This window comes from Dermochelys coriacea, chromosome 13 (assembly GCF_009764565.3).
Source record: "Dermochelys coriacea isolate rDerCor1 chromosome 13, rDerCor1.pri.v4, whole genome shotgun sequence".
NCBI lineage: Eukaryota > Metazoa > Chordata > Testudines > Dermochelyidae > Dermochelys > Dermochelys coriacea.
Window position 1 is genome coordinate 4,710,197 of NC_050080.1, and position 26,284 is coordinate 4,736,480.

Here is a 26,284-nt window from a genome sequence, read left to right on the forward strand (position 1 = left end):
GCCAGAATAGACAGGCAGAGTCTACTGAAAGGACACTGGATTCAGGAGGCTTTTATTGCCAGCCGTGTCACTCACATTCCTCAGTCCGGCCACTTCACCGCTCTGTGTGTCTGTTTCTCCCCGTCTTTTGTCTGTCGTTTGTCCATCTTTTCTATTTAGATGATAAGGACTTTGGGACAGGGAGTGTCTCACTATATATATGTACAGTGAAGAGCACGGAGGGGCCTTGAGGCTACTGTAATCAAAATCATAATGACCAGAATCCCACTCACTCTGCTGTCGCTGTATCAGCTCCACAATGCTGAACAGGAAGAAAACCTTATGAGGCACTATTGTTAACAGGATGACAAGAGCGAACCATTTTCAGAGACACTTTTCAGAGCAGAAGCCCACTTTGGGAGAATTCACCCATGCAGTGGGCTAGCACAGGCCTAAACAACTCCCACCTAAGCCCTCAAAACAGGGCTGGAATGGCGCGTATGCTTCTGCAAAGGGATGGATTTAAGAGCGTTAGATAAAACGTGCAAGCCCATCAAGCAAGCTAGGAAGGCCAGAGTCGAACTGCAAGGACACCTGCCTTGCTTAGCTCTTTACTCAGGAAGCAGGTTCACCGCTGGCAGAAGGGCACGTGGACTGGCTGTGCTGAGTACCCCTGAGACTGCTGGGCCACCAAACCGAAAGACCGAAGAGCCCCTTTTCTTCTCTTTGTTCTTAAATGTGCTTTACAATTTGATTCGAGTAACTGCCTGCTGTGGCTCAGGATGAGGGAAGAGTCTCTCCCGGGGAGGGACATCTGGCAGCTTTCGCAGGTATTGTATCCCCAGGGATCTGGCACAGGATGTTTGATTTAATTGCATGTGACTTTTAATTTTGTGGAGTACCGCAAAGCAGCCCGGGAACTCCAGTGCACGGTCAGATCCTGCAGCCCTGGGAAAAATTCTTGTCATCGGCGAGAGGGTTCTGTGCTTCAGTCCTGAGAGATGAAAATGGCCAGGTTTTTCATGCAAACTGCAAGCGGCGCTGCGCTAGCTCAGAGCTGGGTATATATAATCCTTTCAGTCTTCAAGGATTCTGGGAAAGAAGCTTCTCCCAGTGGCCAAGGGAAGAGAACTGGAAGGAAGTGGATCGTATCTGAGACTTTCATGCCCTTTGGCAGCACAATGAGGAGGAGGATGGAACTGCAAGACCTGATCCCCAATCACCATGTCCTTATTAGAGTACGTTTACAACCCTGTAAGAACCAAGCTTGTGGACTCGGTGCTTCCAAGCCCGTGCTTGAGTGTCCGTCCTGCATCGTAAACCTGGGCTCACAGTTGCAGGACCTGGGCCTCGCTGCCATGCCAACGCGTCCATATTGCACTGCGTAGACCATCCGACTGCGGCTTGAGCTGCTTCCACACTGCAAAATGACAGGGCTTGGACGCGAGTCACAGCAGGACTTGGGCTCTGACCCACCCCCCTGGCAGAGTCCTAGGGCCTGGGTCCTGAGTACTTGCTGATCCAAGTCAGACTGAAGTGTGTGGGGATGGAAAAGGGCCTTGAGCTCAAATCTGAGTCAGAGCCCGGTTTTAACATGCTGTGTAGACACACCCTGAATCGCCAGCTCCCTCCAATCCCACTTCCTCTCAGCCAAGCATGGAGATGCATCCTGCCTTGGATTGGAGCTGGTGAGGGGGAGACGAGGCTCGGCGAGTGTGCATCTGCGTAGAGCGATGGCTCCCCAGATGCTCACACACCAGCACTATTATTTCATTTAATAAAGGAGAAATGATCCACCCCAGCTGTCAGACCGGTTCCCTGACATGTAGAGATGTGTGGCACCCCAGTCTCTCCATTCACACCTAGCGTAATGGCAGGAAAAATCAGGAGTTCTTACTCGCTTAGTTTCAGGTACCAGGTCGTCCTTCATCCTTCGTTTGGTCCAGTCCTTGGCCAGTTCATCCTCAGCTATCTCCTGCAGGTGGAAGACCGCTACTTGGGCTGATGTGCGCCGGATTCTACCACTAGGAGTCCTTTCAAAATCTTCTACTGGGGTGGCCTCTGGCTTCACCTCTGGCTCTTCGGGAGGCTGAAATATGGAAAGGGTTAGGAAAGAGAATGGCTAACAGCTGTGAGAGGAAAGACCTATGAGAAAAGGAAAGTCTTATCACTGGTGAGGGAACTTCAGATCTTGCCTTTGGAAGCTTTCAGGGCCTGCGTATTTGCACACCAGCTTTTGCACACACCGCTACTTGCACGGCAGGTTGCAAATAATCTGTCACACACAGGTAAGTTTTGGGCTTACAAAACGCTAAGAGCCCTTTCCCAGGCCTTCCCCGCAAACATGCAAAGTTAGAGGCTGGAGGCTGCAAATCTGGCCCTCCAACTGGAGTAAAGCTTCCTTCATAACAGAGCTAGAAGGCTAACTTATTTTGTGAGATGGTCTTTTAACCCTAGCCATGTTCCCACGTATATTAATGTCTCAGTCTGAGCAAGTTACAGCAGTAAGTGACTGTCCATCAGTAGAGTTTAACAAAATGTATGAAACGCTGACTAAGGCTACACCTACACTGGAGCTGGAGGTGTAATTTCTAGCTCACGTGGATCTCATCAAGCCAGCGCGCTAAAAAATGGCCATGTAGATACATTGGTGCCGGCGATGGGATGGGCTGGCCACCGCGAGCACAATCCTGCCCGGGACCCTAGCTAACCCATGCCGCTGCAGTCACACTTCTACTTTTTGCACACTAGCTTGCTCACTGATAGCACGTGTATGTTAAGCTAAGATGGAAGTTACACCTCCAGTATAGATGTATCCCTCAGAAGTCAGTTCTACCAGCCTTACTGACACTGAGCAGCAGTCACTCACAAGAATAGCCTCCAGTGGGGACTCTCTTTGGGTTTGTGATGAGGTGGTTTCATGCCCTATCAGAGGATAGTTTCACGTTCAAATTACACACCCAGCTGAACATTTAAATGAGTGGTGAGACATGTGTACACAACAACAGAGAACTGAGGCTTCATTTGACCCTGGTTGTTCCACTCAGAAACTTTTCTCATCTGTCTAAAAACTCCAAGATAGTGTTTAAAGAAGTCAGGGACAGTTTGGCCCCATTGTAATGAGAGTTTCCTGCTGCCCTATGAACATAACATGGGCTGTGGGGGTTTGCTGCACCTACCGCACTATTTGCTTAAGTGAACAGAGACACAAGGTTTAACATTCAGCCTTGCTCTTAAGTCTCACCAAAGAAGTGTGCTCTGACCGCACGTGGTAGTCATGTCCCGCCTTGGATTTATACTTCTTCCTGCAATGTGGGCAGGTGAATATGGGCTTCTCCACTTCAGAGGGATGCTTCCCACACCATTTTTGGTGGTACTGGTACCCCATCAGACTGGAGAAGTTGGCTGTGCAGCCCTATGGAGATGGGAACAAGAGAGGGTTAGATGGTGCATTCACTGCACATGCATGCAAACAGGTTGAAAGAATCATAGCACCATCACTCCAACATTTCAAGGAGGAACAATACCATCTACCACGCTGTTCTGCACTTCCACAGCAATGACCCTGGACTTCCCCATGTAACTCCTGTGGGTGCTGCGAACCACAGGGCAGTTGCACCATCCCCGCAACCTCTCTCTAACTAGTCTGGGAGGTTTCTTATCACGTCCTTCATTTTGTGCAAGGATGTTGTGCCCCAAACCCATTCTGCTTATTGCCCTGGGAATGGAGCAGACGTTCCTCACTTTCTGGGGAATCTGTCTTAGTTTACGTCCCTAAGATCTCAGCTCTGCCAGCTGGCGTGCTCCACCTCCCATACAATTTTGTACCATCCACCAAACCTGCCCAAGCAACAATTCTGAGACTTGGGTTCAGAGCAACCCGAGCTCTCCACTTGTTTAGAGCACACACAATTAAATGGAAAGCAGCCAATGGCACCTGCCCCTGGCCTGCCCAATGGACACCTTCATTCCAAAACATCCTCAAAAAAATTACATTTAACCTCAGACAAGGAGAAATAGAGAGAGGATACCAATTTGGGCTTGACTTGTGCCACCTGCAGCACTTCAGACCCAGGTGCAAGGATTCTCAGAAACGCGTATGACAGACAAAGTGTAAAGTGTACATCTTGGGGAGGAAAGAACTGCTGCATGTGGGATCAACCTGGCAAACCATTCACAGCCAATTATTTTGCCCCTTTACCTCTTCCCAACGTGCCTGCAAATAGCTCACGGTACATGTTACTTGCAGCTATTCACTGAAGAACTTCAGTGAATAATTCTTGCCCTGGAGCTTGCTTGAGAACAGTTCGTTGGTTGGAAGTATTCAAAATTCCCACTGGATGGGTTAGATCCGATTGGACATGCTGGCCCACGTGTGTTAAATTTCTGTTCCCTGATTGGAGGAGACTCAGCTTTCTGGGGCAGATACTTGAGTTTACCAGTTGGGAATTCCCCTTCTGTGAATATTCCTCAACCTCCCTGTTTCCTTTACCATTCCTGCCAGGAACTGACACAGAGTGCACACACCCCAGGGAGAACCGAGCTGCGGTGAATTCATTTTAAAACACCTACAAACAAAGTGACTTTGTGCTACAGTCTCTGTCCGCCTCTGTATCTGGGCTCTTAATTCCTTTCATCCTTTTGCAGAATGATAAATAGGAATTGTTCTTATACCTCGTTGGGGCATTTCAGTTTCCCCATCTGCTTTAGCACTTTCCTCAGCCTTTCCCGCTCTTCCTGTTCACCAACTCCAGTGGTTTCCACGGGACCAGGCTGGAAATAAGGAAGTAACAGAAGCAACAGAGTCAGCCATTCACTTGTGTCCTCTGTACCCTGAGTGTTGTCGCAAACTTCACCCTCACAAGGAATTACTCTCTCTGAACTCTTAGAGGAGAGTCTCGGGTTAAAAATCATGGGCTGGATTTTCCATAGTTTCAATGCCCTTGAAACCGCTTGCTTAATTTGCCCATACAGTGAGCATGTGTTCACATGCAAACGGCTAATTTGAAAATCCATATGCAACTCATAAGTAAAAAAATTTGCTTTTACAATAGACCACCGGAGACCGATTCACAACAAAAAGGCAAGATGGAATTGGTAAATTCAGGACATACAGAAAATACGGTTATGCCTTGCCCTGGTCTCCCAGAAATATACAGGACCAGATTTTTAAGAGCGGCCTCAAAAAGTTTGTGCCGGCCAGCTTTTGTGAGCACAGATAAGTTCTGGTGCAAACCCCACATTTGCACATCCTAGGTAGACTTTGTTTCATGCCCAGTGGGAGGTTAAATGCCCAATTATGTGATTCCTGTAAGTAACTACCCATTTCCCATGGTTTTGCAAGCCCTATTTTGGAGGCAGAGTTTAGGCACTTTGAAAATTTGCCTCCCCAATGTTAGTCTTTTCTGGTCATGCTATTACATGCGGAGTCCAGTGGGTGTCCATGCTGTATAAGTGGATATACGCTGTGTGTTAAGGATGGACAGTGCTCAGGACAGGGGAAAACAGGGCATGTTGCAGATCTGGACTGAGGTACACGTTGGGAGCTGTGTGTGGGATGGTGGAAAGCCAGTGCTTCCAGTCCTTTGTTTGCATAAGCACCAAATTCACCATTTGAAAAAAAAAAGAATTGTTTGTTTATTCTTCTTCGCCTGCATCTTCTGGGGAGGGAGAGAGAGAGAGAGAATGAAAGCTGGAGATCAGTGCCTGCTCCAGGAGCCCTTACCTTGTTGACATGCTCAGCCATGGTGTGATAGTTGAGCCCAGCTTTGGACTTAAACTGCTTTTTGCAGTGTTGACATTTCAAGGCATCCTGCAGCTGAATAGATTAAAGGAGAGTCACCAAGCCGGCCATTTCATTTTTGATTTCCCAAAGCGTGCATTCTGCCTCAACGCAACAGGGAACACTTGATGTAGGCCCCATAAGATGATACTGAAGGCTACTGAATGGCACTGGACCTGAACCAGAACCTTAGATCAGAACCTCCAGCCCTGAGACCCAGTCTGAGCTGGCAGCTTGATCCTCTCTCTCCAATGCACCACCAAATATGGATTTCTAACCCTCATGCCCCAAACTTTGGAGAATTTTGATTTCAGGCCTGGATTTTCAACCCCCTCCAGGCTTCGGTGCACTTGGACCTGGGGTCTCAGTTCAGCTCATTAGAGGGATACAGAATGTAGATCTACTGGTCTCGTAGAGACTGCACTCTGCAGACATCTGTAATCATGATGAGTCCTGGAAGGTGATACACTCCCCTCTGCTACTGGACTATCCAAAACTGAAGAACTGTTTGAAAATGTCACCGAGATTTCATCAGCAGAATAGTTTCCTGCTATTCTATTACTCTGCCATATGACCCCTGACTCTACATTCCATGTGGCCTGTTAAAAAATGCAATGAAAATGAACTACTCTGCATTGCAACTGCTAACCTGCTGATGGACAAGCAGAATTTACAAAGCGATTAAGAACATTTGCATTCGTTATCCAGAGACCACCTCCGCCCATTGACAATGCCAAAGGTCTCCGGAGGCCGCAATATCCCACGTGGGAAAGTACTAGTATAGAGGTACTGAATGTGTGTTTACCTTATTTTAAATATAATTTAAATCCAGACGGGGTGTTTTTCTGAGAGATGTGCACGACCACAACCACAAGTTATTGGGCTCAGTGCGCGAATGTCCTATGGTGAAACTCCTTGTTATGCAGGAGGTCAGATTAGATGATCACAGTGGGCATGTCTGGCCTTAAAAATCTATTAATTTAACAGCTGGAAATGAAGGCGGAGAAGCCAGCTTGAAGCGCTGAGTCAGCTCTCTGGAGACAGGTTGAGGTTTAGCGAGCACCAATATCAGTTAAAGATGATTAATTAATTAGTAATTAATAAACAAGAGCAAGAATGGCCCAGTGGTTAGGGCACCTGCCTAAGACCTGAGAGCCCCAGGTCCAATTCCCTGCCCTTCCACAGACTTTGTATGTGACCCTGGGCAAGTCCCTGAGCTTTTCCGTGCTTCAGTTCCCCATCTGTACAATGGGGACAATAGCATCATCTTATCTCTCAGGGGTGTCATGAGGATAAATCCATTAACAATTGTGAAACGTTCTGAGGTCTACCAATGAAGTGTGCTATATAAGTGGTAGGTATTTATTATTATCAATAATTTCATTCTAGGGTGTGCAAATTTCTTTCCCAACAGAATAAATTAGCTAAATTTGAACACTGATTGCAAACACCTACTTTTTGACAGACTTCCATGTGCTTTTTGAGCCCAACAATGGTTTTCCTGGTTATAATGCCACATGTAGGACAGGCAACTTCTCCTTTCTCATTGATCTCCCGCTGCCATTGATCCTCTGGGTTTGCTAGAGGGGGGAAGAAAGGCAAAACAGGTAAACTGTTGGTGCTAAAATAAAGCCATTTCCAGGATTCATGAATAAGAGAAACATCAAGGTTCAAAAGGTTGGAAGCCATTGAAATGGTCAAATGCAACAAATCATTCATAGAAAAAACCCCAAATTGCAGACCACATTCCCAAAATTATAGGTGCAAAAATGCAGTTGGGTGCCTAATTTGCACCTCAAATTATTGCAACAGCTTGGGCAAATGGAGCCATTTGCACAGAGTAATTTGATTTGCATGCCCATTTTTTGTGCGCAATGGGGAAAAATACATATTTCCAGTATCTGGTCTTTTTGGGAAGTTTCTGCACTTGGGTAATTCATGCACCAGGATATTTCTGTTTCATGCACAGAGTCAGGCTGCTAGGCCATGTGATTGCAATGGGGTTTACAAATCCCATACTGAGCACCGGCAGAAAGGAGAGGAGACCAGGCTGACCACAGCCCAGCACAGCTGCAGACTTGTCGATCATGGAGGCATGCACCCTCACCTGGGACCAATAAGGAAAACAAGCCCAGCTAAAAAGGAAGCAGAACAGAGAAAGATAGGGAGGCCGAAAGGACTGGGATAGCTGAAGGTAACAGCCCTGTGCCAGGCTGCCTCTAAGAAACTGAGAGGGAGACAAAGGAAGACTGCAAGCCCTGGAGTTTAAGAGCTGACTGACTCATTTCAGGTTGAGATGAACAGGGGGAGACCAGTATCATGTTCCCTAGATGTGGACTGGCAACAGAGCTTGCGTATACACACCAGGTGTGATCATCATCAGATCCTTTTAATGCTCTGCCAGGTATGGCTCAGACTTGGTTAAATAAGGTAGTTTACACACAGCGCTACCCAGTGGCTGAACAGTACAATTTGTTAGTCTCTAAGGTGCCACAAGTACTCCTGTTCTTTTTGGGGACACAGACTAACATGGCTGCTACTCTGAAACTAGTACAATACAGTTTAGCATTCCATTCCTTCTCACCCTTAAAGTTCTACACGCCTACCATTTCCCATAGTTACATTATCATGCTACCTTTGTGGTTCAGTACAGATCAATCTGTTACGTGTTGCAGGATCATACTGGTTTTCTAATTACACGACCCAAAAGCGTAACAACTTGTTCATCTGGTTGTCCATCGGTTGCAATGACTGGGTGTGGTTGGTTTGGAATCCTGGATTCTTCTTCTTGTTCTGCATCTGTCATCTGTAGTGTTGCTCTGTGTTGTTCTTTGAGGTGCAAACTGGAGACATCAGCCGTTTCTGTCGAACTCTTCACTGTTGGTCTTGATCACATATGATCGAGCTTTCCTTTGAGACAGCTGGAGTTGCCCATCCTTTTTCTACATCCAATTTGACATGAACATGGTCACCAGGTTCTCGATATGGCCATTCTCTGAGTGTAGAAGTATTCATAAGCTCTTTTAGCTTTTTTACCTGATTTGGCTACTCTCTTCATGTCTGGCCACTTTGGAGATAGGTTTTTTTCCAAAGCTGGAAGAATACTTCTGTGATATCTTTCTGTCAGGAGTTGTGCTGGACTATATCCAGTAGCCGCTACCGATGTCGATCTGAACTCAGAAGAGCAAGAATGGATCTCCCTGCTGTAGGATTTTCCTGGCTATCTGTCCAGCTCTCTCACCTCTCCATTTGCTTGTGGGTAATGTGGGCTCCTAGTAATAGCATCAAAATCATGTGTTGTTTGGACTTACTTAAATTCTGCCGCAATGAACTGTGGTCCACTGTCCGTCATTAGTTGTTCTCAAATATTGAAGTGAACTAAAGTGCACTTCAGTATCTCAATAACACTGCAACCTGTTATGTCTTTCAAGTACATTATTTTGGTATAACTGGAAAAAGTCCACAAGCACCAGGTAATTATGTCCTCTGAATCTGCATAAATCTGCAGCAAATCTCTTCCTAGGTCTCTCAGGAAGCGGTGTCTGCACATTGTCTCTTACGTTGATTTGAACTGGATCTCCTTTCAAAAGTTCAGTATCAACAAATCCTCTATAGATTTCTTCTGACTTCCACCTTTCTTACTAGGCCCATCATGGCTGCCACCTTTCGGCTGAGAAGGTTGTTGGTCCTTGATCCTTTGATCACACACGCTCCGAATGCAAAGCTTTTGTCTTTGTAAATTATTTCTGTGATGAACTGGCCCATGTAGTTCAGAATCCCTGTAGGGCTACTCAGAGCTGAGTCAGGTGACTTCAGCTCTGGCCCGGGATGAACTGAAGATGATTCTAAGTCCTTTCTGAGATGACTGTGACATCAGTTCCTGAGTCAATTTTAAAGTCAATAGTTCTGCCATGAATATTCAATTTCACTTTCCAGGCAGGCTCTGTGTCATCCCAAGTGACAGATCCCAGAAACAATGCCTCTTGATTGTCTGTAATTTGAGTCAACTCCGACTGCTTCGGTGCAGCAAACAGCCGCAATATTTAATAATTGTCCATATTTTGTGCATGTATTACACCATGTGTCTCTGGCTGGCCATGCATCATCTCCTGGGATATGACTTTTCCCACACCTTGTGCATGTAGGCTGGAATTTGTCCCTCTTAGCCTGGGAGTTCTCTCACCTTCCTTCAGGAGTTGTATGATAATGACTTTTAACTCTCAAGTGTCTGTTCATAGCTTCTAAGCTAGTTTCAGTTTTTTTGGACTGCTCGTGCCTTTTGTTCTGTTGTTTCACTAATTCTGACTGCTTTACTATCAGAATAGCTGTAGCTAAGTTTAAATCTCTCTTCAACTGTAGCTGCTGTGAAAGGTTTTTATCTGTTAACTCAATAACTAGTCTCTCTCTGATATTCTCATGTTTTGCATGCTCAAAATTACAGTTTTCAGCCAATGTATGCAGAGCTCTTATAAAACATTCAACATTTCCCCTTGGTTCTTGAATTTTCTGGTGAACACATCTGTGTCAAATATAGGCAGAAACCTTTCCATAGACATCTTTGTGACTGTCTCAGTAAAGTCAAAGGGTTTAAAAATATGCTCTGCCTGCTTCCCCATAGCATAAATTAAAGAAGATACCTGTATATCTCCAGTTTCTTTGTGGAGTTTGTTTGCAGTTTGAAATCTCGCAAAACACTGCTTCCAGTCTGTCCACTGGGAAGGCCTATCAAAGCTCTCTGGGAGCACTGAAGAGTGGCATGTTGATGAGATCTTGCAACCTTTCTTGCTCACTAAGACTCTAAAGTCCATGTTGAGAACTGAGACTATAGTGAATGGGAAGGTTCGAAAATAAGCTATTTCTGCAACCTGTGCAATCTTTGTTGCTCTGTTTCTCTGTCTCTGATCTTAGTTACTCCTGATACCATGTCATGTCCCTTGTACCAGATACGGCCTGGCGTCAGAGCTTGCTTATGATGATCACACCTGGTGTGTATAAGATCCTTTAATGTTCTGCCAGGCGTGGCTGAGGTTCATTTAAAGAAGGTATTTTACACACAATGCCACCTAGTGGCTGAATAGTATAATAGACAGGTTTCAGAGTAACGGATGAAGTGAGCTGTAGCTCACGAAAGCTTATGCTCTAATAAATTGTTAGTCTCTAAGGTTGTCACAAGTCCTCCTTTTCTTTTTGGTATAATAGAGTTTAACAGGCCATTAGGGGAAAGCTGGGGCCACTAGATAGACGGCCCCTAGAGCGGCTGAGAGTGCTCCTTCCTCCCCCCCAGCAACTCATCTCCCCTAAGAGAAAAGGAGTACTGTGGCACCTTAGAGACTAACAATTTTATAGAGCATAAGCTTTCATGAGCTACAGCTCACTTCATCGGATGCATTTGGTGGAAAAAACAGAGGGGAGATTGATATACACACACAGAGAACATGAAACAATGGGTTTATCATACACACTGTAAGGAGAGTGATCTCTTAAGATAAGCCATCACCAGCAGCAGGGCGGGGAAAGGAGGAAAACCTTTCATGGTGACAAGCAAGGTAGGCTATTTCCAGATTCCTTTCGGTATGATGTCCATCTGTTTGCATTTGGAGAGGAAGATGATGTCTGTCTGTATCTGTACAAGTTTTTCATGAAGTTGACAGATTTCCACTCTAGTAGATTTCCTACTACAGGACAGGCCCAACAAAGAAAATAACAGAACGCCACTAGCCATCACCTTCAGCCTCCAACTAAAACCTCTCCAACGCATCATCAAGGATCTACAACCTATCCTGAAGGACGACCCATCACTCTCACAGATCTTGGGAGACAGGCCAGTCCTTGCTTACAGACAGCCCCCCAAGCTGAAGCAAATACTCACCAGCAACCACACACCACACAACAGAACCACCAACCCAGGAACCTATCCTTGCAACAAAGCCCGTTGCCAACTCTGTCCACATATCTATTCAGGGGATACCATCACAGGGCCTAATCACATCAGCCACACTATCAGAGGCTCGTTCATCTGCGCATCTACCAATGTGATATATGCCATCATGTAACAGCAATGCCCCTCTACCATGTACATTGGTCAAACTGGACAGTCTCTACATAAAAGAATGAATGGACACAAATCAGACGTCAAGAATTATAACATTCAAAAACCAGTTGGAGAACACTTCAATCTCTCCGGTCACTCGATTACAGACCAGAGGGTGGCTATCCTTCAACAAAAAAGCTTCAAAACCAGACTCCAAGGAGAGACTGCTGAATTGGAATTAATTTGCAAACTGGATACAATTAATTTAGGCTTGAATAGAGACTGGGAATGGATGAGTCATTACACAAAGTAAAACTATTTCCCCATGTTATTTCTCCCCCCCACCCCACCCCACCCCCCACTGTTCCTCAGATGTTCTTGTTAACTGCTGGAAATAGCCTACCTTGCTTGTCACCATGAAAGGTTTCCTCCTTTCCCCGCCCTGCTGCTGGTGATGGCTTATCTTAAGAGATCACTCTCCTTACAGTGTGTATGATAAACCCATTGTTTCATGTTTTCTGTGTGTGTATATCAATCTCCCCTCTGTTTTTTCCACCAAATGCATCCGATGAAGTGAGCTGTAGCTCACGAAAGCTTACGCTCTAATAAATTTGTTAGTCTCTAAGGTGCCACAAGTACTCCTTTTCTTTTTGAGAATATAGACTAACACGGCTGCTACTCTGGAACCTCCCCTAAGAGAAACTCAGAGAAGGAATGAAACATAAACATCAACGTCAGGCTTCCGAACCGACTGTGGGCATATAAGCTCTGTAACTAGTATCTCGGCCACCTGCACAAACATAGGCAGCTACTGTCTGCATGCCAAGTTTCCAATGTGTGTTTATTTAAATGTGTGATATGAGATTTTAAAAATCCCCCACAGGAGACCAGATTCTGATCTCAGACTATGTAAATCTGGAGTTCTCTCCGTTGACTCAGATAGGGTGACCTCTGCTTTTACACCAGGGAAGTATGGTCAGCATGTGACCCATTGAGCTTGTTTATTTGAACATCTCTGCATTTGATGAGCTCAGAGAGCCACTTATTTGCATGTGCAATCAGTGAAAAGCACTGCAGCTGTGTTTATTCTGCGCCTCCTGCATGCCTCTCGCTGTCAAGACTGCCAGCGAAGCAAGTGCCGCCTGAGGAAGAACTCCGAAACGCAGGATCCAGATTTAAATGGTCGGTATGTTCATTCAGTTAGTAGTGGAAGAACTGTGCACAAAGCCCAGCGATAGCCCAGACGCTGGTCCCACTGAAGACAGTGAGAGTTTTGGCTAGCGACTTCATGCACGAAGGGCAGATTTGGGTCTATGTCATTTCCCATTGCTTATAGTGTCATTACTTGAAGCCACAGGGCAGATTCTAGGCTGCCTTGGGGAAGTTTTGTGATGCTTTCCCGGCACAAAGATGCCCTAATGCCATCTTCACTGGCCACTGGGCAATCTCTCCTGTGCAGCAGGATCACTGGGAGCTGCTGTAGTGCCTCCTATCCCACCTCCCTCCCTGTGGCTGGTGCAGGGGAAAATGCCAAGAGAAAGGGGTTGTGGCAAGGACACCTCACCCCTCTGCTGAATGGCCTGCTGCTAAAATGGCCCCTTAGAGCCATGTGCAACTGGGGTAATGCAGAGCAGCCTATGGCTGCTCTAAATTTTCATGGGGAACTGGAACAAAGAGACCAGCCCAGGATCACGTGTGTGAAACAGCGACATAATCTTCTCAGCCACCCTCTCCTGAGCTCTGCCAAGCACTCTTCAGCCTCGGCTTGAGATCTGGTCCTCAACGTGACTCAGACCCCAAAGTCCCCGCTGAGAACCGAGTCTATAGTGATGGGAAGGTTCAAAAATAAGCTACGTCTGAGTGCTCCAAGCACTGAGACAAGTGTCGAAACCTTTTCTTAACCACTAGTCATTCCTCACGCCAGCAAAATGACTTTGGTCTCTTATTATCCTAGCTCCATTAACCAAACTGTGGCTTTGTTTCTCCTCCCTCACTCTTGGGCGGTTACTACCAAGTGATCCAGTTCTCAGCAGGCTGGGGGAATCCTCACGCCTCACCTGAGGATAAATGCGCGACGGCCTCCCTTTTCACACTGGCTCCTGGCGGCTTCTTTTTCAGCTCATCCGTGCTGCTGGTCACCTCCAGTTTCTTGGCTCGATGGGCCTTTGCCTTGTCCTCTGCTTTTGCCAGGCCTGTAGAAATAGAGCAACCTTTATTAAAGACATACACCATGAAACCGGGGCCTTAAGATAAAGAGATTTGATGGATGCTCTTCCGGTGAACGTTATCTAACTGATTCATTAGGCAAAAATCCTGCAGTCCTTTAGGCACAATGGCTATTGAAGTCCATGGCAGTTTTGCCTAAGCAGCAATGGCAGGATTTGACCCATGACTCTGATATGCCAAGTCACGCATGCACCTAGAATTTTGCAAACAGAAAGCAAGACACTTTTCCTGTTCCCAAAGAGTTTACAGTGTGGGAAATTCCAAGCCAAGACAGCGCACAGGTCATCACTTCAGCTAAGGGATGGAGGGCGAGGGGAACAAGCTGGGAGGGATTTCTGCCTGATGCCTGATGGAGGAATTTGAAAGATGATCCGCTTCCGAGACACTGGAATATTAAAGGGCTGTTTCCGCTAAGAGACGCGTGCAGGGTACAGCTTTGGGGAGCTGCTCGCAAAAGGAATCCAGGGTCCCTACTATGAAATAACTCAGTTCTGGGATCTCAAATGGGTCCTTTACTCCCCACAGCCTTAAAAATTTGCCATCGTGAATCCTGGGACTTCATTAAACATGCCGTGTTGTCAGACGGTGTGAAACTCATGGGAATAGGAGAGCAGAGAGGAGGGCTAGTGTAAGACTGAGTGCCAGGCACCTGTGGGAACAGAAATCCCTTTGGGACACCAGGCTGCTGCCACCTGCACTGCTAAGTGAGCTGCCGCATTGCCAAGTCTGACTGCAAAGGCAAACAAATTTGCTCTTGGTGGAAAAGGGATTAGCAGAGTTATATACACACAGAGCCAACTGCACTCAGTCCAGTTTCCCTGCTTAATCATGCCTTTGTGTCCTTTCTCCTACCTCATCTTTACATCTTGTTCCGTGCTTGGAACAAGTGATTACTCTCTTTTCATTCTGGTCCCTCAAGACACGCTTCTTAGGTGATTCTTTCTGGCGACAATCCACCGAGGAAAGGGGCCAGGATCGTGTCTTCCCCTATGTACTGTATAGTGCCAGGCAAGCAGCCGACGGACCAACAAATAAATAGTAATAATAACAACTCTGTCTGATGCCCCTCTGCTCTGCACACGCACGACCCCACCTTGTATGGGCAGTTAACAGGAAGGTTACCCACCTGGGTGTGTGCAAGAAATGGAAGATACAGTTTTAAAGGCCACTTTTGAAAATCTGGCCAACAGGGGCAGATATGGGTTGCAGCAAGACCTGTTTGCCCAGAATCACTTTTTGGTGCAATTCCCGCAGACTGGAATTTTAGAATGCGAGTCCCAAGAGCCATGTGCATTTTTAGGCATCTGTTTCATGCTCTTTCTGCACATGCCCGCACGGGAGGAGTTACATGTGAAAACTGAGCATTTGCAAGTAAGAGTACAAGATACGTATTTGTGAGCACAGACGTCTGATTTGCTCAGGCCACGGCAGGAACCGCACATGCAAAAATGATGCAAAAATGTTCAGCGAACTCCATGCCCCAACTGGCTGTTAAGGGCACTAGGGATCCTGTAACCAGTTGCTGACATCTGAGATGGGGAAGGAGATGAGGATGCTGGAGCATACTCGGAGTGGAGCTGCGGGGCGAATATTAAATCAGAGGCAGTATGATGCAGCCATACTTCTGGTGCTGCCCCATCCCTCCTTTTTTGGGTGGCAAGTCAGAGGGGATAACCTCAGGGCATGGCTACGCTGGAAACTTCAAAGCGCTCTCGCGGGAGCGCTCCTGTGGCAGCACTTTGAAGTGCAAGTGCGGTCGCGTGCGAGCGCCGGGAGAGAGCTCTCCCAGCGCTCCTGGTTATCCGCCTCCATGAGGGGATTAACTCTGAGCGCCCGGTGCGCGGCTCCCAGTGCTCGGAGCCTGTCTACACTAGCGCTTTGAAGAGCTCTGACTTGCTGCGCTCAGGGGTGATTTTTCACACCCCAGAGCCAGCAAGTGAGAGCGCTATAAAATATAAGCGTAGCCAAGCCCTCAGTCATAAGCCATTCACAGGTGAAGTTTTAGGTCCCATCTTGGAAACAGAGTCTAACCAATGCCTCTGTTGGAGGCTCTGCTAGGGGTGCCCTGGGTAATGAACAGATCACAGATACCTGCCTTCACAGGAGCAGGTAGGTGAAGCAGTATTCTGGGAACACATAGGGGGAAGCTATAGGCTGTGGAATTGAAACAGGGCTGCCTGTTACCTTTCAATCCAAATGTCCCCGAGATGGACGGTTGCTCCCCGGTAAATTTCTTAGGAGTTTTCTGTTTCCTTCCTGACTCGAGAGAGAGAAAACAGAGATAAAAATTTGGTCAAATAACTGCACTGCAAGCGTGGCTTTAAATATACACGGTGCAAAGGAACCTGGATGAACTCTGGATCAGGAGGTGAGCAGTAAGGGATCCAACCTCACTTTACCCTCCCACCCTCAAGGGGCTTTACTGCCCTGAAATGAAGCAGCTATGGATGGGACCCTCAGTCTAACATCCTCGTACAGCATTAGATCCAGATCCCATGGCAGCTAAAAGGTCTATTACCTAACCCTAAACTAAAACTACCTAACCCTAGTATCCGAGGGTTATCTTCATAAGGCAGATCTGACTGCTGAAGGCTGTTGAACAACCTGGCGTCGCGTGACTAATGGCTCCCCTACCCCCTACGTGGTTTCTGCATGTACGGTCTCCTTAGCTCATGGCTCATTAAGTGCTTTGGGAGCGGAACTCCACAGAATCATTTTCCATCCCCAATGCAGCCATGACCCATGTCAGTCTCATGCACTCTCCCCTCCGACCGACCGCTCTGTGCACGTGGCTTTGATTTCTGACTGTGGCTGGGGCCAACACGGGGGGGTGGGAGGGGTGCTGTGCAGCTTCACTGTGTCCTGCTGCCTGGGAGCCAGATGCATGAATGTAAATGGAGAGCGATACTATTGCTTTCAATGGAGTCACCCTCCATCACGTTGCTGTACTGGAGACCGGCCTTTGCCCTGGGACACCACCCTCTCCAGCCTCCTGAACCAGCGTAGCCCCAGGCTCTAATCTTACTATGCTTCATCCTCTCTGGGTCCTCCTCCTGGAGGGAAGCCTGCATGCCCCCTTGCTGTTTGGGATCCTTGCAGCTCAAAGACTTGGCCATCGGGGTAGCTGCTGCTACTGCCTCCACTGCCGTGATATGAAATACTTTGTTCTTCCTGCTTTCCACCAGGCACTCTCCATTCTCGGGGAGCCCCTGGACCACAGTCTTCTCCACCTTTGCCTGTTTGGGATGGATGGTGGGGGAATCTGAACTCTCAGCAGCTCTAGGACAAAGCATAGAGGGCTCATTTAAAACGGAGTCAAGAAACCAACGCTGTTGACACCTCTTCCAACCCAACGGCCAACCCGGCTTGCACCACAGTGGCCAGTGGGAAGAGAATTGGGAGTTTCCCCTTTCTCTCTTCCCAGCCTTCCCCAAACCACTGCCACCAGCTAAGCCATGCGCTGGTACCTTTTCTTGCCACTGGCTTTGCCCACGGCTTTCTGCACTTTGTTTTCTGCTTTGCTAGATGGTACTGGCCTATCCAAGTGGTTCCAGAGCCTGTGCTTTTCCAGCTGGGTTTTGGATGTGAAGGCAGCTTCGCAGTAAGAGCAAGGGTAAGTCAGCTTCTCCGAGATCGCCCCCTGCAAGACAGCAGAGAGGTGGGAGAGGGAAAGGACCAACCCTTCCCCTGCAAGTGCAAGAACCTCCCTGCAAACTCACACTGCCAAGACTGGGAGGTAGAAGAATCCCTTCCCACGAGCACCATCAGCAACAGGCCACAGCCGGTGAGCTATTCAAAGGCGCAAGGGCCATAGCTACATGACCCCCATTGACTTTCAATGGGAACTGGAGGGTTATTTCTCTTTGGCTCCACTGGAAATTCCAGCTAGCATTTTAAAGGGAGTCAGGGTGTGCTTTGGTGAGATACACATACCCTGGTGCATCAAAAGGGGAATCTGATCCTTCGTGGGGATGAAAAGAGAATACTGTTTTTAAAATAAAGCATAACAGAGATCCTAATGCAAACAGCCGCCTAAACTGCAAGCACAAATCATGCATTTGCACATGCAAACAGGCACAGAGACGTGCAATTGCAAGGTTGCTAAAAAGTTGGAGTTTTGTGCACAATTCAGATGGCTGCTGTTTGAGAACGGGGCCAGTTTATTTCAAGTTGCAGCTTTGAACTGGAGGGTGAATCCTGCAGTGTGATTTCCTTTCCCACTCGCTTTTCACTCCCCCCATCAATGCAATCTGGGCTCCCCGTCAATTTAATTCTTAGGCAAAACCCTGCCGAGGGGCCTTAGCTCTCAACTTGCTTTACAATTCTGACGGGGGGACTAGGCCATGTGGGGCTTGGATCATTTTGCTAGGGAAAAACCCTGAAGTTCTCAATCAGTCTTTCTCCAGGCAATGGGAATCCAGGGGGATGGGAGCAGGGGTGGGGTTGCCTATGGAAGGACTCTGTTGGGTTAAAGGAAAGGGCTGACCCTTGGCACCGAGAGGCATGTGCAGGCAAGGGAAGCATCAGGGGATGCAGCATTAGTCCAGCCCGTCTGGACAGGAGCTGAGCATTAGATTCAAGAGATTATGTGTGAAACGCTGGCCCTGTTGAAAGTAAGGGCAAAACGCTCATCAACTCCAACAGGGCCAGGGTTTCACCTCACATGTATACTGGGACGTGTCAAGGAATGCGTGATTAGATCTGCCTCTTTATATGCCAACGTCCCTCCTGGGAAATCAGAACCCCGTGCACTGCCTCCCCTGACTCCTCCACTGTACATTCAAACAGGGCAACAGCAGGCTCTGGCCTGTCTCCTGCATTTGGGGAAAATCTATTGCCCACCTCCATGAGCAACAGAGGGCCTTAGGTTCAGCAGAACCAACGCAGCTCCTTGGCATGGGGTGGGAGAAGGCAGCGCAGCCTGTGGGGAATGCATGCCAGGGCTCCCTGTGCTCCAGCACAGCAATGCATTGGGGTGAGGGAGCAAATGCACATCACTGCAGATCCACCCACTGTCCTTCACCACAGGCAGGCAGTGCAGCAGCCAAAGGGGTTTCTGTAGCCCTCAGGCTGGAGTACCAGCCACAGAGTGGCTTTCTTCCCTCGCACGTCCCCAGCACACAGTCCAATCAGCTGTGCTAAGGGCTGGATACTGGCCTGGGCCCTCAGTGAGTGGAGTTTCCTGTTGATTTGCACTTAGCCGGTACTAATGTAGCTTTGCACAGGATCACGCAAAATTCCTCCACTTGCACAATCTGACCTGAAGGGAACACGACAGCTGGAGAGGCTAATACATTTGACAATCCCATTTCAGGGAGTGTGTATTCCATATTTCAAAATGTTCTCTGCCCGTCCTCTGAGCTACCCATGCCATGCCAGGTAAAGCAAACCTACCCCCATGTGTATATCCCACACCGCCTCTTAATAAACTACAGAACAGCCGCTATTAGAGACTGAAATAAACAGCAACCCTCAATGCCATAAAAGTGGGGCAGAAAAGTGAGGGGAGATTGCAGATTACAGAAAGATTTCTGCAAACACATCACGGCTCAGTTTCCGTTGCCTTCGAATCTCAACAAATTCACCTGTTTGGAGCCTGCCCAGAAATTCTGCACAATCCCAACTGCTCAGATAGAAATGGGGGGGGGGCGGGGGAAATTCTGGAGGGGGGGGTGTGAATCAATTAAAAAAAAAAAAAGGACAACATATTTCCTCCTCTAGCCTGTTTCCTGTTTTGAGCTGCACAGTGCAGGGATTGTGCCACCCTCTATTTGTAAAGGGCATCTGTGGGGAATGTGGTTTTCTTTTTAGAGGGGAGGTCACGTATTTCTGCACCATGCTCCGCAGATAGGCATGTACCTGCACATGCACACACAGATACTTGCACAAAAGACAACCGCAAACAAAATTTGCATCTTCCTGGATAAGGAAGAGCCTAATTAAATTAAGTTTTCATTTCCTTTTTAAACAGCTGAGTCATTCGAACTAACCACAACCATATTTTTTCCCCCAATAGCTCAAAGAGTAGCTCCACTGGGGATGTTTTGGATTTTTTAATGGTTTAAAAGGTCCAGCTCATTTCGATTGTCTTGCCCCTGCCATTCATTGCCAACCTTGAGTGCAGGGGACTGGCCTAGATGACCTGTTGAGTTCGTCCTGCACTTCTATGATTGAACTGAACCAACCCAGGCATTTTGACCTTTCCATAGATTTTCAAGGAATATTCAAGACGTCAATATTCTGAGGAACAAGAGAGCTTTGTCTTAACGGGGAAAAGTGGTGGAGTGTAGGTCAGGCTTAGTTAACATAGGCTAACTATGCCTCACCTCAATCGTGAGCTTTTTCCTAGTGTACATGCAAGGTCGGGGTGCTGGAACAGTGTGTACAGTGGGGATGCTGAGAGCCATTGAACCAAACTGTAAACCCTGCATATGATGGAAAGCACTTCAAACCAGGGGGTGCAACAGCACCCCTAGTCCCAGCACCTATGTGTGTGATTTAACAGATCAAGTGGTAGCCCTGATTAGGCTATAGCTCAAGCCGCTAAATCAGTCTAAAGGCGTTACCTTGCACATACACTAGGAAAAAGGTTACGTTCAGATCAAACTTAACTGCGTAAGTCCCCCAGTTCCCCGGGTGCGTACTCGCATTGCTACCTCCTGGTGTAGCCCGCCTCGCTGCACCCTCACCGATAATTTGAGCAAGCTAGCTAGAGCACTGCTAGCGGATGTGTCGCTAGGCTATGTCTACACAGTGAGCGGGGGGGGGGTCGACAGACAAGGCTTAGTGGGCTTGCATTTGCGCTCTAACAATAGCTGTGCAGACAGCGCTCTGAAGCCGCAGCTCAGGCTAGAGTCCAGGCTGTGAAGCCCATCCTCGTCCCTACCTTCAGAGCCCGCGCTCCAGCCCAAGCCACAACTTCAAGTGCCTAATGGAGACAACTCTGTGTTCTTCTTGAGATCTGCCCAATAATACAAGCCAGCCAGTTACACAACTTTGGTGGCCATGAAACCACTGGCATGCAAAAGGCTGGCACTCACGAACATCACACCACCAAATGGAAAGCAACCTGGAGAAACCCATTCCCATAGCTGACAGAGCATGTGATGAATGAGGGGAAGAGGTGCAGTAGGCCAAGACAGGAACTGCTCAGCTTTCCCTTCCAGCCAAAGGCCAGATGTTAGGATAGCACTGCACATGGGCAGATGGTTAGGGGAGGGGTGGGGATAAAATATTGACTCAGTATGAAGGTGCCTGCGAAAACTTGAGAGACCCAGGCAATTTAGCCCTACTGCTGAGAAATCGTCCAGACTTGAGTGTTGTGCTAGAAGCAAAGGGGAACACTGAAAATTACACACACAAGACGATCACTCAATGAAACACACAAGAACCTCCCCCCCACCAACCAAAGAAACACCCCGATACTCCCATCCTCCTTACCCCTTGGCAGCGCTGATAATGGTACTTCAGGCCGTAAATACTGGGGAACTCCAGCCAGCCGCTGAATTGGGGCACTTCACCCTGGAATGGGCCTTGAACTCATCTTTCCACTGGTTCATCAGGGGCAGCTGAGAAAGGGAGACATGGTGGCCCGCAGCTGAATAAATACCTTCCAGCATCCCATGAACACAACACACGCTAGGGCGAACATTTCAGAAGGGCTGGGGCAGAGTATGCAGGCTCAGCATGTACTCAAAATGTGCACCTTCAAAATGAACTACTTGTACCTGTCACTGCCTGCTTTCTACCCTCAGTCAGGTACATGCACTCAGGTTTGCTTCAACTGGGGATGCAATCATGCACTCATACATTGCATCTGCAAAAGGGAAGCAGCCCATCTCTCACTGTGTTTCCCAGATGACTAAAATACATTCTAGCCCAGCCCCATAAATCTCACCAAAAGTCGCCTCAGTGATTTAACCGCCCCACATTTCATCTGGTCAGCAATCACACCGCACCCTAGTCTAATGACAACCTGCTCCATACGTTGTCCATGCTACAGGGCTGAAATTAAATTGTACAATTCCCCAGGGAATAACTCACACCTTACTAAGTGCCACCCGATAATTAAACCAGCTCTGACACCCCCACGATGAATATGTCAGATCTCTAACCTGCCTAATGGAAAGCACTGTCTTTACATGCCAAAGCCTTTTCAAGTGACTCGCGATGCTGAGTGTCCAACTGGAGACACCGGGAAGAGGTCCAGTTCTCAGAAAGTGCTGAGTAACTGCACAGGTGTCTCAAGTGTGGCATCCAACCTGCCAGTCACTTCTTGGAATCTGGACTGCGTCTATTTTTCACGTTATGCCAATAAGTAATTCCAATCCCATGCATCAAACACCCCTCTCTTTGGCCACCCTACTGAAGAAACCACAGTGTGGATCATGCCAGTTGTTAAGCCGTACTTTATATATAATCCCCATAAATAAACTATAGCTCACGTCATCCTGTCGCCCACGTCGCTCCCATAAGCACATCACACTTGGCGTTAAATTGTTCAAAGGGGACGCACCCAGCCGTGCAGACAGACGTGTGTGCAAACACAGCTTCATTAGCACATGCAACAGCAGGGCCAGCCTGAGCAAAAATGCTTCCCAAGGGGCAGCGAGATGGCTGACATCTGTGTCTGCCGATGTCCCATTTGCATGTGCAACCGTGATAACTGCATGAACAAACACTTGCGCTGTCCGGTTTTTAAAAGCAGCATCCCTAGATCCTGCTCCTGCGAGGTGCGGAGTCCAGTGGGCACCCAGCAGGTCAGTCCCACATTGCACCGTCCATGATCAAAGAGTGATGTCTCACTTAGTGACATCTCATCTATCTCGAAGGGCTGCTGGAAGGACTCAGACTGGCGCCTGCACCGCTAACCCAGACTGCAAAGCAGCCTCATGCTGGAAGGGGGAGTTGCTTTGAATTAGGCTGGTGGTTGTAGCTCTCCTTTTTTCTGGCAGATGCACACACAGGCTCTGTAACAGCATCTCCCCCAGATTCTTTCACAGTCAGTGGAATTAAAACTGGCTGATCAGGAACACCACCTGGGTACCTGGTGCTGGCCCTGCCCCATCTCAGACCCTTAGGGGTTGGGGTTGGGCTTTTTACTAGCTAATTTGCAGGGGGCTGGACAGGATGAGGAAGAGAGAAAGGGAAGGAGAGAATCACAGCGAGAGAGAGAGACGAGGGCAGCGGGGAAATCAGGGTACCAATGGATTTGGATTCTTACAGGAATGTCTTTCAGCACCTGGTTTTCTGCCTTAGGTCTCCCTTTCTTCTTGCCTTCTGTTTTGTCGCTGGTTGCATTTCCTGCAAACAAACACAGAACATGTGGCCCACAGCTACCCAGCCAGCAATTCGAGACCTTGATTTCTGTTGTTGCACTAGACTTCTCCTGCCTATTATCCGGCACAGGTAGCCCACCATTTCCTAACCCTCCCTCCTGACTGTGCTGTGACTGTCCAAGCTTCGCACCACCACGATTCAGCCTGTATCTAATCCAGTGCACGCCAGCAGCCGAACTCCCAGAGCGGGAATTTCAAAACGCTCAGCTCTGGGCAAGCTCTGCTCCCATTTAACCCACCGACTTCAGCGGGAGCAGAGCTGGGCTAAAGCGGAGTGCTCCTGAAATCCCTGCCCTACTTGTCCTTTTCTTTTTGTCTTCAACAATAAACAGACTTGGGCTGGAAAAAGGGGCCAAACACTGATGCCCAATGAAGGGAACCATGGGCAAAGATCCAACAAGGGGACCGAGTAGCCCGAGCCAGGCTGGAAAACATAGGGATCGCCCAGCTCCACCTTAATGCATTTGAGTTCCATTGCACTTCCACTCTGCCTGTACAAAATCGCCCCCAGCAACGTGGCAATTACAGGTGTGCTTAGAATGGAAGGGTTATGGCAGAGGAGGTGAGCGGTAGGAGGAGATGGGACGGGTAGAGGAGAGTGATGAGTTATGGCTATGGAGCTGATCATGGGGAGTTGCAGAGACTGGAGGTGAGGCAGTAAGGCCAGGAAGAAAGAACAGACGATGAAGAAAAAGGATGGGGCCTAAGAGAGACTACCTGCCGCATATCATCTCCGTGAGGCTGTTTAGGGGGGGTTAACCCCTCTGCAGGGGGCCAGCATGCAGCCTGTAAACTGCTTACATCCTATCCTGAGGGCTTTGTACTCGGCCCACCCTCAGTCTGGTCTCAAGGCGTAGCAGCTTTGAGCCTCTTGCCCCTGGGTTCCCTACAGGAGCCCTCACTCCCGGGCAATCCCTACTGGTCCCAGCGGGAGTTCAGCTCACTCTTGGGTCTTTTCAGAGCCCTGTTTACAGTGACCTCGTCTCTAGCTCCTGGCGGCACTTCTCAAGACCCACCCCAAGTCACTGGCTGGAAGCAGCCCTCCAGGGCTTTCGCTCACATCTAGCTTGTAGGACCAGTCTGCCTCAAGCAGGGGGGCTGAAGGAAAAGGTTAGCAACTGCCCTAGGCTGTGCTCCCCTTGTTACTGGAGCTCACTAGCAATCCCTGGGGAACACCGCCCTTTCTGTGGCCAGTCCCCCCGTCGTAAGCTCCACTTCTCCATGGGGCTGGGAGCACATTTTGTGAGTGTGCCAAATGGGCACTGCCCAAATGCAGTAACGCGCAGCCAGACAGGGCATGTTCCAGCACAGGCCTAAGTGGGACTATCATGATGTCTAGCTCTTGTTCTGGCTCCATTGTCCAGGGATGAACTGCTCTGGAGCTGAATGAACAGTTGATGGTTTGGTTCTGTCAACCAAAACAATCCTACCCCCCTGCATTTTTTTAGGATAGTTTTCTATGTTATTTTCCCCTTTTTCGTTTTTTAAAAAAAATCGAGCTACATTTCTAAACAAAACGTTGTTCTGAACGGAAAAGTTGACATTTTCATTTTGAAAATATCGACATGAAAAGTCATTTTTGCAGCTAAAATTATTCATTGCATTCGACCCAAATTCGTGAATAGTTTTGGTCAGCCCAAAACTTGCATTTTTTTTTTTTTTACAAAATAAATTATTTGTCTGAAAAATTTCACCCAGTTCTAAAACTCATCCCATGTGAATTAAGATTGGATTATCACAGTTTTTCTGCTATCAGACTTGCTGAATGCATCAACAGCAGCAAGGTACCTATCCAAATGACCCTGGTTTGCAGAGTCCATCTGGCCAAGCTGATGTCCCACAGGACTGTATTTTCATAAGATCCACCTGCATTACAGCCAGCATAACGGACCCTTAAAATATAACCTTCAACAACAGAGCTAATCCTTTGAAAATTCCGTTAGGTCGAGCTCAACCCAATGACCTGGGTTGTTCTGCCAACTCCTGCACCAGTGCCCCAATGTAACTTCCTATCATTTCAAGTAGGACTGGCACTCTCCTTTCTAATTTCACACAACCCCCCTTGAAAACAAAACAAAGCTCCGGTTTGGCTTAACCCTAATGAGCAGCAGAGTTTTCATTATTGTCATGGGCCTGCCAGAACCAGCTCAGAACCCTTCTGAATGGTCAGAGAATGGCAATGTGTATTTACGTATTGCAGGGCTGAGCACTATCTAACTGCTTATGTCATAACAGTATGGTCTCCAGCTAGCAGCCTGGGGGCCTGCCCAGCACTACTCCAGTTTTACACTGAAATCAATGGAGCCACTCTAGGAGAAGACAGGAATAGTGCCACAGAGAATCAGCATCACCACAGCAGGGTGGAGCTCTGCCCTTCCTCCTCCACTGCCGATTGTCAGTGTCCCGGTTGGGCTCTTGGTGCAGCAAAGATTTTTCAGGGGTCTACTCCACACCCCACGGATGGGGCAATTACTTAAATTCCTCATGAACACTCAGACAAGACTTCCCACTGCTGTTCTCCCAGCCTATCGCATTAGTTAACAGCACAGATGTGAGTTCCTTGCCAGAGGAGGGGGGCAGTTTCCTTCTCCTCCTTGCCTGCCTCTGAGGATCTTGGGTTCCTAACACAGGACACACCAGGAACCTCCTCTAGGATGAAGAGGCCTGGCTCTGCGAAAGACGGCAAGGGAGACAGTTTTGCTGACATCCTTCCAATCTGTGGACAGTGCTGCTTATTTTGCAAACAGGAGCTTTTGTAGTCGATTGAAGTATTTATTTACTGGCAAGGAATCAGAAGAGCCTCCCGTCACACTCGAAAGCCACAGTCGAGTTTCCTTCACTTCATCATAGAACAGGCTGTGTGAATCAGGGTGAGCTACTGCACCCACAAAACCACTGGCTATTGGTTTTGTTATCAATGCAGTTGCT

At 48.0% G+C, this 26,284-nt stretch overlaps 1 protein-coding gene across 1 annotated transcript in view; it reads right to left on the reverse strand.

Moving 5' to 3' along the window:
- ZNF512B (zinc finger protein 512B) overlaps positions 1–26,284 on the reverse strand; it is a 66,138-nt gene that overhangs the window by 20,798 nt on the left and 19,056 nt on the right. Inside the window, 12 exon segments of the mRNA XM_038369805.2 lie at positions 1,877–2,068; positions 3,224–3,394; positions 4,654–4,752; positions 5,705–5,797; positions 7,217–7,341; positions 13,850–13,984; positions 16,203–16,274; positions 17,044–17,297; positions 17,486–17,658; positions 21,459–21,517; positions 21,520–21,586; positions 23,242–23,321. Coding sequence (XP_038225733.1) covers positions 1,877–2,068; positions 3,224–3,394; positions 4,654–4,752; positions 5,705–5,797; positions 7,217–7,341; positions 13,850–13,984; positions 16,203–16,274; positions 17,044–17,297; positions 17,486–17,658; positions 21,459–21,517; positions 21,520–21,586; positions 23,242–23,321 — 1,520 coding nt within the window.